At 51.6% G+C, this 18970-nt stretch overlaps 6 protein-coding genes across 6 annotated transcripts; 4 read left to right on the plus strand and 2 right to left on the minus strand.

Annotated features, from left to right (window-relative positions):
- The first annotated feature begins 770 nt into the window (after positions 1-770).
- B0H65DRAFT_455932 (PLC-like phosphodiesterase) lies at positions 771-2697 on the plus strand. The gene has a single exon (XM_062826262.1). The coding sequence runs from the start codon at positions 1067-1069 to the stop codon at positions 2435-2437; it is 1371 nt and encodes a 456-aa protein (XP_062684086.1). The 5' UTR covers positions 771-1066; the 3' UTR covers positions 2438-2697.
- A 391-nt stretch (positions 2698-3088) lies between these two features.
- B0H65DRAFT_545886 (cytochrome b5-like heme/steroid binding domain-containing protein) lies at positions 3089-3559 on the plus strand (the record flags this gene model as incomplete). Its single annotated transcript, XM_062829411.1, has 2 exons — positions 3089-3182; positions 3402-3559. 2 exons carry the CDS (start codon positions 3089-3091, stop codon positions 3557-3559), a joined length of 252 nt encoding a protein of 83 aa, XP_062684087.1.
- A 6103-nt stretch (positions 3560-9662) lies between these two features.
- On the plus strand, positions 9663-10438 carry B0H65DRAFT_455937 (uncharacterized protein). The gene has a single exon (XM_062826263.1). It carries the CDS (start codon positions 9754-9756, stop codon positions 9982-9984), a length of 231 nt encoding a protein of 76 aa, XP_062684088.1. The 5' UTR covers positions 9663-9753; the 3' UTR covers positions 9985-10438.
- A 2821-nt stretch (positions 10439-13259) lies between these two features.
- Positions 13260-14342, minus strand: B0H65DRAFT_99045 (uncharacterized protein). Its single transcript, XM_062831664.1, has one exon. The coding sequence runs from the start codon at positions 13906-13908 to the stop codon at positions 13291-13293; it is 618 nt and encodes a 205-aa protein (XP_062684089.1). The 5' UTR covers positions 13909-14342; the 3' UTR covers positions 13260-13290.
- Positions 14098-15684, minus strand: B0H65DRAFT_99039 (uncharacterized protein). The gene is made up of 2 exons (XM_062831663.1): positions 14803-15684; positions 14098-14739 (listed from the first exon to the last, which is right to left on the minus strand). Exons 1-2 carry the CDS (start codon positions 15446-15448, stop codon positions 14288-14290), a joined length of 1098 nt encoding a protein of 365 aa, XP_062684090.1. The 5' UTR covers positions 15449-15684; the 3' UTR covers positions 14098-14287.
- A 623-nt stretch (positions 15685-16307) lies between these two features.
- Positions 16308-18864, plus strand: B0H65DRAFT_455944 (putative single-stranded DNA-binding protein 68k chain). The gene is made up of 4 exons (XM_062826264.1): positions 16308-16578; positions 16637-16897; positions 16960-18399; positions 18460-18864. Exons 1-4 carry the CDS (start codon positions 16547-16549, stop codon positions 18557-18559), a joined length of 1833 nt encoding a protein of 610 aa, XP_062684091.1. The 5' UTR covers positions 16308-16546; the 3' UTR covers positions 18560-18864.
- Positions 18865-18970: the final 106 nt, after the last annotated feature.

Consider the following 18970-nt stretch of genomic DNA (forward strand, 5'->3'; position numbering starts at 1 on the left):
GTTCCTATTCGCGGCTAATAGGCGCCTTCATCATAACTAGACCCTAGAGTCTCTTAGACGCCAACAACCGCCTTGCAAGGCCTGGACACACAATAGGGACTCTTCCTATTCAACCCAGTCAACAATTGCAGGCTTCCATCGTATTGTCCAAAAGCTCACCTCTATTGATGTTTCAAACAGGTCGGTTCTAGAGCATTGCCCCATGTGGAGATGATACCCTTCATTCAGGAGTCCGAGGGCCCCCCTGAGGGGTTGAGAGGCGCTCTTAGTTGCTGCCCAAGATGGGAAAGCGGCGATCGTATTTTGTCTTGGCAGCGATGTCGTTGTCAGCAGTGAAGGAGGCTTGTGCATGTGCGACGTCATGCCAAAAAAAAAAAAAAAAAAAGCAAGCTGCACCACCAAGGCATCTTGAGCTGTCAAGACTGCATCGAGTTCAGATGACATCTTTCAAAACACCATGGTCGACATCGTGAGTTTCCAATTGGCGATTTCCTCAACCCAAGCTCGATCCAAGCTCGAGCCAAGGTCTTGATTTCGAGTCTGACAAAGAACCCTGACGATGACCAAGCCTCTGATGCCAGGGTCGTAGCTGCTGAGAACAAGCCCCGCCAGTCGGCTCCAGGGCGCTGATGGAGTGATGCGGCAGTGCTTCTTAGCTCACTCGGCTCCGGCTTCAGCGGCTCCACGTGTGGACCGTGCCAAGCTTGCCTTTTCCTTCCAGACGGGGGTCGTAGGGGGTCGGAACTTGAAGCGCCCTCCACTGCGAAAGCATCCAGACGCGCTCTGACACTTTCACTTGGCTCCCAGTTAATTCAGTTGGCAGACGTATCCGACCAATGATCAAACCAAGCTTCAAGGTTGGAGGTGATGAGCTTGTTGTTTGATTCTAGTCGTCATCTGTTTTTATCCTCTCGTTAACCCCAACCAAACCATAACCCATCTCTCCGTCTCCCTGTCCGGCATTTGATGCTCTCCTAGGACGGGATTCCTGGTACAACTTGTATTATTTGGATATTTGCCCTAGAGCTCTTCAGACCAGCTTGCTTGGGTGGACACACTATTCACCATGACTTCCCTTACAAGGCGTCTGGGCTGCCTGCTCGGAGTGCTTTCCTTGGGCACTAGCCTAGCCCATGGCCAGTCCATAACAACAATCAACGGCCAAGAGGTGACCATGTTGACGGGCACAAAGGCTGAACACACGACCTCATCGATACCAACAAACCTATATCAAACATATACCACGCGTATCACGCTTGGAACGACTACGGATACAGCATCGACCATCATCGCTTCAGTTTCAGACAACGGCACCGATGTCTCCCTCACTTCAGAATCAGCTTCCGAGACTTCCAGCGTAACGCTGAGCTACCTGACGGGCACCAAATCGGACTCGACATCGACCTCCAACGCGACTGCGTCGAGCACAGAATCTCCGAAGCCCGTACCTACGAACACACGGCCGTGCAATAACTATCCCGAATTCTGCGACCGCAAGTACAGCAACATTACCGAGGTCGGTTGCCACAACAGCCCCTTCGTCAGGGCGAATTCCGCTGCTGCGAACCAACAGTTCCCCGTCGTCGATCAGCTCAATGATGGCGTCCGTTTCCTCCAAGCCCAGATTCAGTGGACTGCCAACGATTCGGTGCCGCACTTCTGTCACACCACCTGCGATCTTTTCGATGCCGGTCCCATCACCGACTGGCTCACTACCGTCAAGGACTGGGTTGTAGCCCACCCCTATGATGTCGTAACCATTTTGCTTGGCAACGGCAACTACTCAACCCCCGATTTCTACGTCCCCCATATCGAGAAGACGGGCATTCTCCGCTATGTCTTCACCCCGCCTGTTATTCCCATGGCACTCGACGACTGGCCGACCCTGTCGCACATGATCCTGACTGGTCAGCGCGTCGTCATGTTCATGGACTACATGGCCAACCAGACAGCCTATCCGTGGCTTCTGGACGAGTTCAGCCAGATGTGGGAGACCCCGTTCGATCCGGTCGACCAAAACTTCCCGTGTACCGTCCAGCGGCCGCCTGACCTGCCGGCCGACCAGGCCAAGAACAGGATTTATCTGATGAATCACAACCTGAACGGGGAGGCTAACTTGCTCGGAAACGTCCTCAGCGTGCCAGACCTGAGTCGGATCAACGTGACGAACAGCGCGGAGGGCTTTGGAAGTCTGGGATTGGCGGCAAATAACTGTCGGTCGGATTGGGGCCGGCCGCCCAAGGTACTCAACGTGGATTACTACAATATGGGAGACCCTCCCGGTAGCGTGTTCGAGGCGGCGGCGAGAGTCAACAATGTGACGTACAACAGGAAGTGTTGTGGCGAGGAGGCCAGCTCGGCTGAGAGAATCGAGGCCATGTTGAAGGTGCCTTTGACTCTGGGTTTGATGTGGGCTGCTTTCTGGACACTGGTTTAAGCATCACGTTCTGACCGTATACATCGGTGGCTGGTTGTCTTCTGTTTTCGTGTTCACATCTGGCTTGTACCGGATGTGTATAGCATTTGCATGGCGTTTCGGTCCTGGTCAGGGGAAGACGGCGGAAGTCTGGAAATAGAATTAGTTATGAAGATATTGTTAATCAAACCCTTCCCTTAAAACGCCTCTTTCTATATCTCGGTCCCTTCTCTGCCGATGCCGGTCCGGTCTGTCGACGATTCTAGACCTTCAACTTCATCGCGGAGTCGGAATGACGTCTGCGGGGAAACCATCACACAAAACCTCAAACCTCAGAAAGTGCCAGCCGAACCCCTGCCGCGTGCATCCCATTTCAGTTTAGCGGCGACATCGGGCGATGTGAGCCGAACCGAGGTACAATCGGCTTCCCCACGTCCACGCGACACTTGCGACGACTCGGCACCACTCGGCGTCTGTCAATTAACAATCATCAACTTCCCCCGCAACTCTCTCTCTCCACAACTTCTTCTTTGACACTTCTACCCGTCGTCTACCGCGCTTACATATACGCGACTACTCCTCATCCCATCTTTCACTCTTCGTTGTTGTGTCAACAGTCGAATCACCAAGGATCTACCCTTACACAAACCAAACCAAACCAAACTATCCAAGATGTCTCAGACCTTCACCAAGAGCCAGGTGGCCGAGCACAAGGACGATAAGTCCATGTACATCATTATTGATGACGGTGTTTACGATATCACCAGTATGTTTTCTTCCTTCTTTCTTCCCTCATCCCCTCACTCTCTGTTGTGTCTCCTCCCTCTACTACTCCCTTCACTCCCTCCCTTACTTCCCACTCCCTCTCCCTCGGCGCAATCATTAATAGCGACCCAACATAACCACGGACCAACAAACAATCCAACCAAGAGAAATATGAACAAAGAGAGATGTCGAGACTAACCATGATATCGAAAATAAATAGACTTCCTCGACGACCACCCCGGCGGCGCCAAGATCCTCAAGCGCATGGCCGGCAAGGACGCCACCAAGTCCTTCTGGAAGTACCACGGCAAGAGCGTGCTGGAGAAGTACGGCACCAAGCTCAAGGTTGGCACCCTTGCTGAGGCTGCTAAGCTATAAGCTATCAAGCTATAAGCATGTCTTTTGAGCATGAGTTGGGTGTGGGAGAGACGAATGAAGATGAACTAGACGGTCAAAAAATGCGAACGAACGTTGGGTTCGAGATGGGGGAACAAGAACGGGATTGGATGGGGATGGGGATGGGGATTCAACGAAAGCGAACGACAGGAACAGCCCAAGCATGCGGTTCAGCGCGCGCGCGAGCTGGATGGGGATCGACAGTACCGATACAGCCAAGTCACGTTCCCCGTCGCTCCCGTCCCCCCATCTCGTCCCCTTCCGCCGCCCAGGAGTTGACCGATTCGCTTGAGCCGGTCGTGGAAACCGGGCCGATCTAGCTGAGGAGAGTTGTGTGTTGACACGATGGACGTTGCTTCGGGCCGCGCAATAGCAACTTCTCTTCGAGGCAAAACGGAACGATTTAGGTTGGATATGAGGAATGTACGAGCGAGGGTTCCCGGTGAAGAGACATCAACCGGAAACTGACGAGTGGCTTGGGCGCAGCGCAATCGCATATATATACCCCAGATCTGTATAGCGAATGGGAATTTTTTTGAACACTCAAAGTCACTCCACCTGAACCTGAACCTGAACCCGAAAGCCTGAAATGGGTGTTGTCTGACGTTGTCTGACGTTGTTTGGTGATGTTAATGGGACCGAGCATGTCGCATGTGAACGTGCTGAATACAATCTTTTCCTGGTATCTGTGATATAGATTTAGTATTTATCATTGTCATTGCATCTGTTGCGACTGCTGCATCTGCATCCGTTACTTACGCTAACATCGACATCTACATATGTATATATATCTGTATCTATCCGTGTATGCATCTGTAGCTGTATCTGCATCCAGTCTGTATCTGTATCTCGGATGTACATACATACAGTTTGTCTCCCACTCCGTCAGTTGTGCGTGCAGGCGTGCAGGCATAGGTACCGAGTTCAAGGAACCTCAGGTCGCTTTCGTAAACGACCGTTCGGATTGGTGATCTTCAACCCACTCAATTGTGTTTACTCGTCTGGATTAAACTCGTCCACCCCCCTCGCCGAAAACGAGGGTCGGGAATGTTAGGTACGATGCAACAGACCTTGATTCGCGACTGCGTATTTACAGTAATCATGCACGCCGAGGAGGCGTACCTATCTTTCAATGAAATTTAGGGTAATTGCTCCCCGACCCTCGCCAAGAGACGCTTCTAGTCCCGACGAGTAGTTAGGAGTGGTACCTCATGCAAGATCTCTCAATATCCTCAACCGCTTGGGTAGGGCGTTAGGTCTTGTATAGTTCAAAGCCGATTAAGGAAGGGCATGGACGAGAGGAGTGTCTAGATGTGAATGGTTGGTTGGTTTAGGTAACTGGACAGCATTAGACTGCGGAAATTTCACCACCTTGTCTGAAGCATGTTATCACGAACCTTCTTCGTTCGGTGACGATGGTGTTCCATGTTGTTGTTGAAGTATAAAGTGCGGCTCTGAGAAGGCTCTTTTCTGTCAACCATTGCACATCTTCAAATAGGGAGGGTGTAATTCCACTTCTGAAACGCGATATCATGGGAATTGTTGCGTGTTTAGATGAAGTTCACGATACGGCCGAGTCTTTTGGGTGGTTGTATATTCTTTTCAAGCGCAGAAATCCCACCATAAGCAGTTGCACGTCCTTCGTGAACTGCACAAGCTCTTTACACATATGCAACAGAATCGATACTTTCTTAAAAAAAAACCTTTTTTTTTCACTTGCCTAGGATATCGCGCTGAGGCCCCAGTAACGTTACCTTACCACGCAAACTCACATCACTCTTCACATGTTGGATGTTTTCCACGTTTGGTCAGATAAATCAAGGTGAAGCTCAAGGTGAAGTTCATGGTTAGGCCATGTTCGCGGTCAAGGTCAAGCCCCCCTGCTTTTAACCATGCCTGTGCGGCTGTTTCTTCCTGTCCTCCTCGATGCCCCGACGTCTGATTTCAGAATTTGTGAACCCCGGTGAATGTACCCCGGTGAGTGTTCCCCGGTAAGTGTACCACGGTGAGTGAGTGTACCCCGGTGAGTGTCCCCCGACGCCGGTGAGTTTCACCTAGCAAAAGGGTAGAAGTGAAACAACCGCCAGTACAGCCAAACTTGGTTTGAGCTTGCCTGCCTGCCAGGTTCAGCTGATTGTCTGAGCACTGATGACCGAAGCGGAAGAAACCGAACCGCAAATGTTTTGGAATGCTGTTGACTAGAATCTTTTATAGTGCTGTTCGATTGTTTGTTCACATTCAGGTCGATCTGAGACTCCCTCTTGCGCGGGGAGCTGTTCCGGACATTGATATTGGACTGGAGCTTTGCGCCAGCCGAGGGATATACCTAGCACCAACCGCACCAGCCGCTCCGTATCGCACCGCATCGCGCCAAAATGAGAGGTCAAGGGCACAAAGGCGCGGAAAAGAGAGGAACAGCGGTTACGCGCGTTTGAGAGGTACTTGCTTGTACTTGTCGTGATAGCTAGAGAGATGTAAGAGACGGTTTCTCGTGCAGCTGGCCCGTGGGTTAGTAACCATCCGCACTGGTGGGCGGATGATGGCAATCATGGCCCATGGGGTTACGGGCTCGGCACACGCGGCGAAGATTTTGCGTGACGGTGATATACGAATGGAACGTGTGACAAGAAAGGGCGTACGAGTATATGTCGGTTGGTAAAGTGTGCTGTATTGGCCGTTATTCTTTCTTGGAGGAGCTGTGGGTGAGTCATGATTGCTTGAGCTAGGTTGACACGATATGCCGATTTGGAGATGTTGTATGTTTGGTGTCCAAGAAAAGATCCAATGAGGCAGTTTGGACAAAGGTATAAAATCCGGACTGCCTAAATGGGCTTTGGCTGTCACCACGACCACAACTGTTTGCCGTCAAATTCCCTGTAAAATTTCTGCTTCCGTCAAACCTTCCGAAGATGAAGTGTACCTGGACAAGCTGGAGTTAATGATGAGCAACGTCCGAGTAATTTTGGGCAAAATGTTGATGTACACAGAGCCTGAGAAGCCTGTAATGGATAGTCATACCACTTGGCAACTATAAGAGACAACCGGTAGTTCGACGCTCTGCTGACGTCTGGCCGGCAAAGATCGAGATCTCGTTTTCTGTCGAGTACCTGATCATCTTTAGATCTCCGTCTTACGTAGAGCCTCTGCACACCGCAAGTTGAAACTGGCGCCGGATCTTGAGCGCAAACAGGCGCGGCGGCAAGGCAGGCTGCTCTGACAAGATGATAGTCGGGGCATTATTTGCTTGCCCTGCCAACCTGGAAAAGGTGCTTGGCCGTCGGTCCCGTCAACACGTGTAGTCCAGGGTTTGATATGACGTCTCCTTGCGCAAGACATCAGATACGGGCACGTAGCATAGTGCAGAAATAAAATAACCTCGTTTCGACATGGTTCCAAATTGCTTGGCGTCCATCCCAGGTCAGCGGAAAATCCGGGGTAATATAAGGAAAAGGGGGGAAATGAACGGTAGGGTGCCGGAAAGGAGCCCCGACAGCCGAACTAGTGTTAGTATGGGGGTTACAGTAGGTTGTTAGGCGTAACAGCTGCAGGAGCCCTTCCGTGGAAAAGTCGCATGGCTTCCAGGGAAAAGGGTACCTTGAGGTGTGGTTTGATGGCACTGATGAGGTTACCTCTACCTTGACACCACTATAGGCGAAGATCCGAGTTCCAGAAGGTTTCTTGAAACGGAATCAGCCACGGATCAGAGCTAAAATAGAGACATGGTCAAACACCGGTGACGGTGGGTAAAGGGAGGATGGTGGTGTTGAGGTTAAAGGGTGTCCCGATATTTGTTTCTCCATTAAGCACTCTTACAGCCACTTGGCTATACGGAAGGGTTTGCACTTGACCCGTCCGTTGTCGCAAACATTTGGAGAGGCAAGCAGCGGAAGACAATATCCTGAATTGGACGGCCACCTTGTTGGACGGCAATACGGAATAGTGCCTATACAGTCTCCCAGGGCGTATAGACACTGCGAGACTGGCAGTGACAACACAGACATGGAAGCATCCAGCATTGCCCTGGCGGTGTGGGAAGGATTGTTAACAATGCGATAAAGGCATGGTGGACTATGGCTGCGACCATGGCTGGCAGGCTATGGTTGTTTTGCCGCCCTCGCAAGAAGTAACCGATGCTTATACAGCGCCGCTCGTGCCAAACTCGGGGCCAAAATTCCTATCATTGGCATTGATCGGGACTATTCCCGGTAATGTTGGTCAGGACTCGGATTGGAAAACGCCGGGGTAGGGAGCCATAGGTGGACGGCGCCGTGACACCAAATCTCTCATGGAAAGAAAACTGGGTTCCGAAGGTAGCCATTGCGACGTGAGACTGGTCTCTGAAGGACGGATCCAATGGCAGATAGATCTCTGCTTTTTCTGATGACTGTGCGACCTTGGAGTTTGGGCGTGTTGAGCCGTGTGAGGGCACAAGTGTCATCAAAGAGCTGACGGGAGAGTCTTGTGTGTCGTTGAGGTGAAGTTGTTGTTCAGGTTAGAGTTGGCTGCACCCCACAAAAGAGTTTACTATGTAGGTGAGCCACTGTACGTACCTGCCTAACAGCGGGCCAGGCCCCCTAAAATGATGCACGAAAAGTGGAAACGTGGGAGCCCCACGGGGGACCCCCCAACTTCGGACAACAGCCCGAGTCTAGCCCCAACCCCAACCCCGGCCCGTCCTGTCGCGCTGAATGCTGCTGCCAGATGCACGACTGACTGCGACTGGCCAACTTCTCTTTCGCATCCAGTCGCACGGCCACTGCCCAGTCCACACTTCATCCTGTTTATCTTTCCCGTCTGGTCTAACATGTCATTCATGAGCTGCAAATCCACGACTGATGCGTTTGCGCGACTCCAACGATCAACCAATGCCAACCAGGTCCCGCCGTGTTCCCCCAGCTGTGGTGCCAACTGTCCGATTCAGATTGCCGTCTCGTCTTTTTTGCGCCTCTGATGATCAGTGAGCGAGTGTTTCTACCGAAGCTTCCGTTACGCAGCTGTTCTGGTGAGTCTGTGCTTGTCTGGGTCCTGCCCCGGGACCGGGACCGTGCTGTCAGAATTCAAGATGAATCGGACCATGATGAGCTCAACCAGGGACGGCCTGGTCGGTCGGTGACTGAGTGTCGACATCCCTTTCCCGATGCCGCAATGTCGCAGGTACCGTAAATTGTACACTTCCTTCAGTTGGACATGTCACTGCGGCCAGCATCAGCATTCCTTTCAGCCTGCTGCTGAGCTCGCTATCGATCTCATCGTCCATCGGTCAAGCACCATGTATTCACCTTGTGCATGCCACCATCAGCGATACATATGGAAACCGACTTCTATGTATATGCTGGTGCCATTCATGGACATATTTCCGCAGGGAGGAGTGCTCAAAGTGCCCGAAAAGGCCCGTATCAAGGTGGACAAGCACGGTTTGCTTTTTCCTCCATGTCTACTCCCGTGCACGTCTCTTGGACGGTCCGTTTCGTCCCTTTGCCGTTGAAGAACCTTTCTTATTGCGGCCATTCATGCCGCCCCAGCTAATAAGAGATAAGACACATTTCGGATGTCAGAGTGCCAAAATGTTTCTGGTGACTTACAAGTACCTTTGAACCTCCCGTCCTTCCCCAGATTTGCTTTCCCCCAGATCCCAGTTCCCAGTCAGTCCAGTCCCCACTGCCCTACCTGACCGTTCCCGTCTCTCCTTCCCTCCATCAAACCTGCCATCTCTTTCCCCAACGGCAAGTTCCACACCCTTCTCTGGCCGGACCCGAACTGGACCATAAAAGAATTTGTTGGTCTCAACTTTCTCCCTTCGAACTTCCCCCCTCTCCCCGTTCACGGCACCGACCACTCGGAAAGACCACATCGTTTGCTTGTCGGACTCTCCGTACTACAATCATCATAAAACAAGCCACGAATCTCGCCCAACTCGACAATCTCGGACCAGACTACCGCCATCAAACACAGGCCACACTAGACTCGTCTCGACTTTTCGTCTATCCTCGACTTGTTCAGTTATTAAAACCCGGCTCGGGCTCCATCACCTCCCCGTTCTCGAGACATATCTTCCCAGACACCGTCTACATATTCAAGACTTCTACAAGTACAAAACTCGAGCGTAGCGTAAGCTTCACCTTGACTGCTTCCCTCACACAGATCACTTGGCTAACTCCGGTCAGACTTCTTTCACAATGCCTTCCCAAATCGCACAGCCTACCCCCATCTCGGTTCCTCGCCCGAACCTCGGCGTCATGACCTCGCAAGATCTTTTCGCGACTGTCAATGCTTCCTTCAGCAAGAACACCCAGCCGTCAACACCCAGTCACACCATCCAAGAGCACGACTACTCGGTGCCAGCTCCTCCTCCTCCAAGCCCCGTCAGCTTCCGGGATCATCATTGGCCATCCACCGTCCGCCGTTAAGTCAGCTCCGGCTGTTCTTTTCTTGGGTCGCGGGTCGAGCACCAGAGCTTGTCTCATTTCAAGGGAGGCCGCATAGGCCGTAATCGGGAGGCTCTTGTACACATACACTGTATCACTTCATCACCGTCTTCGTCGCACCAGCAAGCAAGCATTCTTATTTCGTCAAGGTCGAAAGCTTCTCAGCGAGAGAACCTTTGTTGTTGTCTTTTTCTTTTTTCCACGGTACATGGGCAACACAAAAATCACTTGGAGTCACGGCGGGGATGTAATGGAGTAATGGGAATGGGCGCACACAAAAATGGTTGAGGAAAGGCCTTCGTCGTCTTTGGTTCTTCGGTTACGAAACATCCTTATTACATCGCACACAAAAATTCTCGCGAGGATAATGGTCCTTCATGGCGGACAAATACAAGCTGTGTTTTAGTCTAATACTACAAAACGTACCTCAGTTCGACTTCTTCAGCCCCAGGCAACTTACTGATGTGACATGATGTTTTGGTTTCCCCGGCAACAAAAGATTAACCCGTCACTCAGATATGACGCCAGAACCATAGGTGATCGTCTCTTTTGTTCTCTGCCGTCCCCAACAAAAAGCTCTGTAATACTGCATCAGAACTGACTGATCGCTTCCACCAGTTGTTGTCACTAACAATATTATTGGACAACTAAGACCAACTACATCGGCATGCACCCCAATGACATCCCAAAGACCTCATGTCTCGGTTCTCAGTCGTCTAGACCAAAGACCCTTTATCACAAAACCAATATTTCAGCCTTTGACGATTGGTCTTATGTTATCAGCACTAACAACGACTAACCATACATCTTCTACCACTCCATCTCGCTTTGTTTTTGGGTTGCAAAACAAGGGTACACCACTGTCATCATCACAAACATGACGTCCAAAAACGATTGGTCTGTTGCTATAAACACTAAAAACACTACCACAAAACTTAGTTCCCCCCACCGACTAAACAATAATCAGAAACTTCCAGATTGCCAGACAAAGTCAGAACGGAACAGCCTTACTTCCGCTTCACCAAGCAGATCGATTCGCGATTCGCGTAGTATACGTAATCTTGCTCACAATACGAACTCCCCCTTCGTCGATCCAGTCTCGCCAGTAAACTGTGGACCCTGCTCTCGGAGAAATCAGGAACTCTCGAAACAAGCAGATCGGTTCGAGAACTTGTCCTCCTGTCGTCCACTTGCTCGCTACAGTTCCAAATATAGAAGGCCCGATGATCTTTATGGATCCCCGAACGGCTTGAGTGGCAAACAAATCCGGGGATGTTGGTTTTGGCGTTGTTGTTAACGACCCCCACAAAGCGCCGAGGCGCCCTAAAAGGGGACCCGGTGGTCCCCTAAAAATCCACTTTCTGCAGCTGTCACTGAGTCCCGCCAAGGGTCCAAGGGGGTTGCAGTAGCAGCGCATGAGTTGACGGAGCGACAGGGCAGGACCAGGGGCCGCTGGGCGGTGCACTTACTCCACTATTTTCCCCGGATGTTGTTATCGGGTGCCGTCCGGACTTCCGTGGATTAACCAGTTCGAATGACCGACGGACGGACGGACGGACGGGCCCCGAACGGAAGGACTGCGGTGAGGTGATGGGAGAATGAATGGGATATGGGACGCCGAAATAAGACACCGGCAAGACAACCTCAAGATCAGATGGACGGGACGGACGGGGTCCGCGCGGACTGTGGATGGATGGATGATGGGTGGTGGATGGATGAAGTGAGACTGAGGCTGTTTGGACACAAACGCAATACATCACACCTGTTCATGGAGAGAACTCTGTGATAATGCTAATGGGATATGGAATGGCAAATCATGCCTCTAGCTGGCGTCGACAAAACACTTAACCCAGTAAGACCATCCGTCGTCATCCTCAAATCCTGACCGTTCTTCGTTTGTGATCCAATCGGCACTATCAATTGACATGTGTCTAGCATACATAGTCTTTCAGAAGGTTGAGTTAGAAAAGTCATAATTGATCGTTACACGATACCGAAGGGAAAGACACAGAGTTAACTTCATCTGTGATAACTGGATCACAGGGAGCAAAACATCCGGACAAGCTACCTACCCTCGAATCACTTACATCCCGTGAAACCAAAAAGCCACACCAATATCAATGAAACTTCCAGAAGCCTGCCACTTCACTTCTACACCAGAAAGAAGAAGCCTTTTCATGCAACTCTAGCTCGATCGGTATCAACAACACCAAGCCATATGGCCCGCCGGCTACTTTTCCAGCAATTTTCAAACCGCTTCTGCGTAGATGTAGGTATTCTGTATCAATGCCGTGTAACTCCCCAACCCACCTCTACTTACCCCAAGGTATCACAAACTCAGGCACCAACCGCGCACCAACCGGCGTATGTCCTCACCTTGAAACACTTCATTACCGACGCCATACGGCGCCATACGGGCTCTCAGCCGTCCGACACGCGTCAACACGAGAAACAAAGTGATTCACTGATTCACTGGCTGTGACATGGCCGACTCGTCGAGTGTATGTACTCCGCGAGTGTACGACGTCAGATTCAAGGTTCTGGTACGGGAAGATCCGAGATACCATAAACCTGCCTTGATCTACGTCGTCTGTACCCTGGGGAGCCAGCCTGGATTGGGATAGAAGTGAGACCAGAGTCAAGTGAGGTAGATGACCACCGGAAATGGACAGGAGGGTAAGTAAGTCCTGGTAGGTCTACCCGACCAACGGAGGAGGCCACTGTTTCGGAGTTGAGGACTTGAGAGAAACTGGTGTTACACCGCGGCGATGGAAGAAGTGTAGAAGGAGCCTGGAAGGAGCCTGGAAGGAGCCTGGAAGGAGCCTGGAAGGAACCTGGAAGGGGTATGGAAGCATCGAAGAAGGGAGTGGAAGTATGTACCGAACCCGGGCACTCCTATATCCCATCCCGTTCCTGGATGAGCTGGTATTATGTGGCATCTTTCCCGGTCGGTACCTGCATTGACAACTCTTGAGACACATGCGAAGCTGATATTAGGTCAGTCTTGAGGTGAGCATGAATTTATAAGCGCCCGAAGAGAACTATGATTCGCCATGTATTCGCTCCTCCAGGTACACACTTCATCGCTCCCTACACCACTTCCCAGACAAAACCTCACTACTCCCCGTCTAAAAAAAGCACCCCGTCAGTCCATGTCCCCCAACATCCACCTCAGTTTTTCTCCCTACATAAGGTAGTCTGTTTACGAGCGAGGCTTGAGAACTGAGTGATCCAGCTGACGAAGTCCCTCCAGACTCCTGTAGGTTGTGAATCCAAACGCCATGAGAACTAACTTGAAACCAAGAGTTTCTGATGCCGTACTTGAATTTCGACGCTGTTCTGACTGACTCTGGTTCGCTTGCATATGAGATTTGGAAGTTGGTGCCTCGCCAGCTTCGGCATCATCACCCGCGCGCACAGCAACAAACGGTAGGACAGAGCTTTTCGTCGTAAAGCAATAAAAAAAAAGGGGGTAATGGAACAATGATCCCGCGGTTCAAAGGGGAGGGGAGGAGAGAAGGGGGCTATTGACAGCCCGACCCAAATCGGGCATTCCCTTTGAAAATCGAGTTTCGAGTGCTGCCGCCGGGAATCGAACGGGTAGGCTTGGGCCTGTGAGTCTGGCCTGTTGCAATGCTTCGTTGAACCGCTTGACCATATGTCCCATTCGGAGACGTTGGAAGATGGGGTGAAAGAGGTAGTATATAGACCTGTGGGGCTGGTGGTAGCCTGGCGATGGGTTGCCGGGCCACCGGGCAATGGAAAAGCGTAAAAAGGGAAGGAGCAGGAACGTTGGTAACTGGCTTGGAGTCTTACATGTCTGGATGTAAGACAGTCTGCTTTGGCTACGGTTTGGACTGTTTCTTCGAAGCAACAATAAGCCTGCTCTTGAAAAATGATCGCCATGATTCTGTCCGCGTTAGGGATACCATCTTTGTGGTATATAATAGCTTCGGTGGCATGCAATCCGATCTCCTGGCTTCAGAACTGGTGGAATTTTCCCGTGTTCTCTGCTTTATACATAGGGAAGTTTGGCATCCCACACTTGTATTCATTTGAACCGGCTCGCACTCTTGGGTTGCCAGAATCGCAACATTGTAGTTGAGGTTCGATGTAATATCAAAGGGGCGAACAAGCGTATGGGGCTTTGCGTCCGAACATGAATCATATGTAACATTTCTATCTCCAAATTATCCCCTTCGCCGTTCAAGCGTTGGGAGATGAAAGGATGACACAATTTTGAGCAAGAAAGAAGATAGCCTTTCTGTTTCTGGTGGTATTAATCCTATTCCTCAATGGGAGCGTCTCTCGTCAGGTCTACGACTTTGTAGACCTGACGATTACCAAGTTTGTACGCTTCCCTCGCTGTTTCCGCCCAAAGTCTTGTCTGAGCCTCGGGTCCCAAGCCAGCCATATGGCATGTCATCTCCACCACTCTGCGCCACTTCTTCCAGGCTTCATCACCAACACCTAGAGTGCACACTGGCCAGTCGCTGCCAAACATAATGCGTTCGGGCCCAAAGGCGGCTATCACCACGGCAAGCCAGGGAAGGATAGCAGAGAGAATTTCCTCGGCCGGGCGAGCCCTCAACCACTCGGGCATCTCGCTGAAGCAGCCGCTTAGTTTCATGTAGGTACGGTCGCACTTGCTGAGAGTGAACATGGCGGTGCGCCAGGCGATGTATGAGGGATCCGTTTGTACGTTGACGATGGTTAGATCTGGCTTGCAAAGGTGGTCTGAGATGATGGCCATCAGTTAGCATTCGGTCCCATTTTAGATGTGCTGGATTGCGAACTTACTCAAGATGAAGACCACCTTGTCTTCCTCGTTTTCCACGCCGTCGTGTGCACGATCGATCATCTCTACCGCCTCCTCCAGCTGGATCCTCCCTCTTTTGTGCTGGTCGACACCCAGGTCGAAGACAAACTTCTTCCTGCCAAGCAGCTTCAGGCCCTCGATAAAATCGTCACTTAGCGCTGTTCCGTTGGGCTTATCCTGCAACAGGTAGCGGAAACCCTTCACCTTGGCCCATGTTTCAGGCCCGGCTTCCTTTTCCGCAGCAGCAAGATACTTTTCCAGCTCTGCAGTACCCAACACAACAGGCGCCCATGGCACAATTCCAAGGCAGTCGCGGCCATCCTCAGCCGTGTGACCCTCGCCTGGGTTCGGCTGGCCGGTTACGATGCGGCGGAGCCATGCAATTTCTTGTAGTGGATAAGTCCAATCTTTGGCATTGTCGTTTTTGCGGTCAACCTCGATGAAGACGAAGCCCTGAAGATTGCCAGGCGCACCGGTGGCGGTCTGATATTCCTGGATGGAGTGCTGTTTGGCGAGATGGCTTCCTTCAGCGAGAGCGTACCACTGGTGGGTTTCTACCTCGGACTGGGGGTAAAGGTGAATATGGGAGTCGATGATGGGCACGGAGACGGCGGGAGAGGATGCCATCTTGATCAGGTCGTTGTCGGGCTTGATGTTGGTAGAGTGACAGAAAAGTTTGGCAAGGAAGTAGGCTTCAGTAACAGCACAGTTAGAGGAAGAGAGGAAGACAAGCGAACAATTTCAGAGATGGCAGTAGAGGTTAAGGTCAGAATGGAATATGAAGGTCGAAGCGGTGTACCGTTCTGCAGGCAAACCAAAGTTGAACACAGTCGTATGAACGGGACTCAGCTGAGGCAACGGGGGGGCTCCCAATCGAGCCTTCTCCTTCTTATACTTTCCATCCGATATTAGCATTGGCAGGCACGCGGTACAGTACGAGGAGAGCACCTCGATGGTCAGGAGGGGGTGGGAGATGGGATCGACACGACACTCAGCCTGGAACCACGACGAGGTGGGGTATGGCATGGTTGTAGCCCAGCAAAGGGCAGGCCCAAGACGGGACAATTCACACCGAAAGATACGATAATACGGTTCCTGATCAAGAGTGGTTACCCCCATCTCCGGCTTCCACTTCTTTGACCTCGAGTCCTTTTCCCTTTCGTCTTCCTACAGCACTGTAGGAAAAGTGCCCACGTCGTGTACAGTCATCACATGGCTGTGTGAATAAAGACATGTTAGTTCTAGCTCTCAGGTGGGGTTTGATGTGGAGATATGGGGTTGGTTTCAACTGCCATGCTTGTCAAAATCGCTTGGCAGCAACACTCCCGTCAGCACACAGTTCACGCTGCGTGATTGACGCCTTCTTCGTTTGTACAGGGTACGCGGCAGGCAGAGGGGTCCCCAGCAGCAATACAGTACAGGTACCAAACGCCGACCCAAGGCGCTGTAGTGTACTGGGGCCCTCCGCACGGACCCTGGATGCCTAGCAATTAAACTCTTGCCCCTCGACGCGCTACCAAACGCGTCGCTTCTACAATCCATTGTTGCCGTGAATTTCCCCTCCAGACCACCATCATCACTCGAGCACTCAATCCATCCGTATCTCGTCGGATCCTTCCCGACTTCTGCACCCAGTCATTACATCTTCGAATACGACTCACGCACAAATCAACCTCAAAAACAACATCGAGAACGTCCGCGGGCTTTGCGCCAACACTACACAAGATGGCGGGCCAAATCACACAGGGCGCTCTGGAGTAGGTTTCTTCACGTGTGCTTCCATCCAGTATGACAGACTCTGACTTCTTGCTATAGCGCCATGTTCAATGATCCCGATCGCGCCCAACAACAATTTCCCGTCCCCATCCTTCAATGTCTTCAGATCAAGACCCTCGACTCCAAGAACGGAGGCGCGGGCGCCACTGAGAGGTTCCGCATCGTGCTGAGCGATCTCAAGAACTACGTCCAGTGCATGATGGCCACACAAACAAACCATCTCGTCCATGATGGCCTCTTACAACGCGGCTGTATCGTGCGCTTGAAGCAGTACCAAGCTCAATGCCTCAAGGGCAAAAGGTACGCCTGTCTCTCCCTCTACCAACCCGGGTCCCGCCATAATACTGACAATTTAAACCCAGCATCTTGATTGTCCTCGATCTCGAAGTTATCCAGTCCCTCGGCTGTCCCGAAAAGATGGGCGATCCGCAGCCTCTTGGCCCCCGGAGTGCAGAACCACAGCAGAACCCCAACCTTGGCAGCACCGGCTTCTACGGCGTCAAGAGCGAGCCAACCCAAGACACGAAACCGCAGTTTCCGCGCCAGATGCCCTCGCGTAATGCCAGCGGAGGTCATGGATCAAGCACGATATATCCTATCGAAGGTCTCTCGCCCTTTTCGCACAAATGGACCATCAAGGCCAGAGTCACCTCCAAGTCCGATATCAAGACCTGGCACAAGGCTAGCGGCGAGGGCAAGCTCTTCAGCGTCAACTTCCTTGACGAGAGTGGCGAGATTAGGGCAACTGGCTTCAATGACCAAGTCGACCAGTTCTACGATCTGCTACAGGAGGGTCAGGTTTACTACATTTCTACCCCTTGCAGGGTGCAACTCGCCAAGAAGCAATTCTCGAATCTTCCCAACGATTACGAGCTCACCTTTGAACGGGATACTGTGATCGAGAAGGCCGAAGACCAGACCTCTGTACCACAGGTACGGTTCAACTTTGTTAACATCCAGGAGCTCCAGGATGTCGAGAAAGATGCTACTGTCGATGTGATTGGTGTTCTCAAAGAGGTCCAGGAGGTGACGCAAATCGTGTCCAAGACCACGCAGAAGCCTTACGACAAGCGCGAGCTGACCCTTGTCGACAACACTGGATACTCTGTACGCTGTACCATCTGGGGCAAGACGGCCACGAACTTTGATGCTCAGCCCGAGTCCATTGTGGCCTTTAAGGGCACAAAGGTCAGCGATTTCGGTGGGCGCAGCTTGTCCCTGCTCTCCTCTGGTACCATGGCCATTGATCCGGATATTCCAGAGGCTCACCACCTCAAGGGCTGGTATGATAGCAGCGGCAGAAACAACACCTTCGCCACACACAACAACATGCAGACCTTGGGTGGCGCGACCGGTCGCAAGGACGACACTAAGACCATCTCACAAGTGAAGGAAGAAAACCTTGGCACAAACGAGGCGCCGGATTACTTCTCTCTCAAGGCAACTGTTGTATTCATCAAGCAGGATAACTTTGCCTATCCTGCTTGCCGGAGCGAAGGCTGTAACAGGAAGGTCACAGATATGGGTGATGGTACCTGGCGCTGCGAGAAGTGCCAGATCAACCACGACAGACCTCAGTACCGTTACATCATGAGCGTCAACGTCAACGACCACACAGGTCAACTTTGGCTTAGCTGCTTCGACGACACGGCGCGGATCATCATGGGCAAGTCGGCCGATGAACTTATGGAGATTCGGGAGACCGACGAGACGCGGTTGGCCGCAGAGTTTGAGCAGGCCAACTGCCGCAAGTTGAACTTTAGGTGCAGGGCGAAGATGGACACATTCGGTGAACAACAGAGGTACGTATCGGACTTTCTCTTACGATTAGATGGACGTTACTGACACAGTGCTTCTTGCAGGGTTCGATACCAGGTCATGAGCGCGGCGCCGCTTGACTACAAGATGGAAGGAAACAAGCTTAACGAGCTTATCAATGCTTACAACCAAATGAGCATGTAGAGGGGTGGATGGGGAATGTTCCTATGTACGGGGGGAACAAGATGATGCATATGGTTAATGAACAAGTGTTTGTATGTTTGGGCATGTGGCTTCAAGGGTGAATGATATTAACAATATTGGCCTTTGAAGATGATTTTCAGTTACATGATGGACAGGGATGGTTAAAAGTTGTGATATGCCGATACCTGACAGAACTTTGATAGCGTGGCAGCAAGTTCGGCATGCTCGCAGACTTGAATTGATCTCTCAAGAGTAATCTTGGAGTTGTGACTGGGAGACCTTCTTGTGCAAGCTGCTATTTCCCACCCTTCCCAACGATAACATGCCGCGACGATCAGGTACACACGCTTAACTAGAGGGATAGCTCAATAGCTGTTGGATCAGGGCCGTCCCTTGTAATTCTCACCTTTC

The sequence above is a fragment of the Neurospora tetraspora genome (assembly GCF_033439725.1).
Source record: "Neurospora tetraspora strain CBS 560.94 chromosome Unknown B0H65scaffold_2, whole genome shotgun sequence".
In the NCBI taxonomy this organism is placed as follows: Eukaryota; Fungi; Ascomycota; class Sordariomycetes; order Sordariales; family Sordariaceae; genus Neurospora; species Neurospora tetraspora.

Coding starts and splice junctions, on each gene's coding strand:
- B0H65DRAFT_455932 (XM_062826262.1), top strand. CDS start 1,067: ATGACTTCCCTTACAAGGCGTCTGGGCTGCCTGCTCGGAGTGCTTTCC.
- B0H65DRAFT_99045 (XM_062831664.1), bottom strand. CDS start 13,908: ATGGCGATCATTTTTCAAGAGCAGGCTTATTGTTGCTTCGAAGAAACA.
- B0H65DRAFT_455937 (XM_062826263.1), top strand. CDS start 9,754: ATGCCTTCCCAAATCGCACAGCCTACCCCCATCTCGGTTCCTCGCCCG.
- B0H65DRAFT_99039 (XM_062831663.1), bottom strand. CDS start 15,448: ATGGCATCCTCTCCCGCCGTCTCCGTGCCCATCATCGACTCCCATATT. Junction 14,740..14,802: donor CAAGGTGGTCTTCATCTTGA/GTAAGTTCGCAA, acceptor CCATCATCTCAG/ACCACCTTTGCAAGCCAGAT.
- B0H65DRAFT_455944 (XM_062826264.1), top strand. CDS start 16,547: ATGGCGGGCCAAATCACACAGGGCGCTCTGGA. Junction 16,898..16,959: donor CAATGCCTCAAGGGCAAAAG/GTACGCCTGTCT, acceptor ATTTAAACCCAG/CATCTTGATTGTCCTCGATC. Junction 18,400..18,459: donor ACATTCGGTGAACAACAGAG/GTACGTATCGGA, acceptor TGCTTCTTGCAG/GGTTCGATACCAGGTCATGA.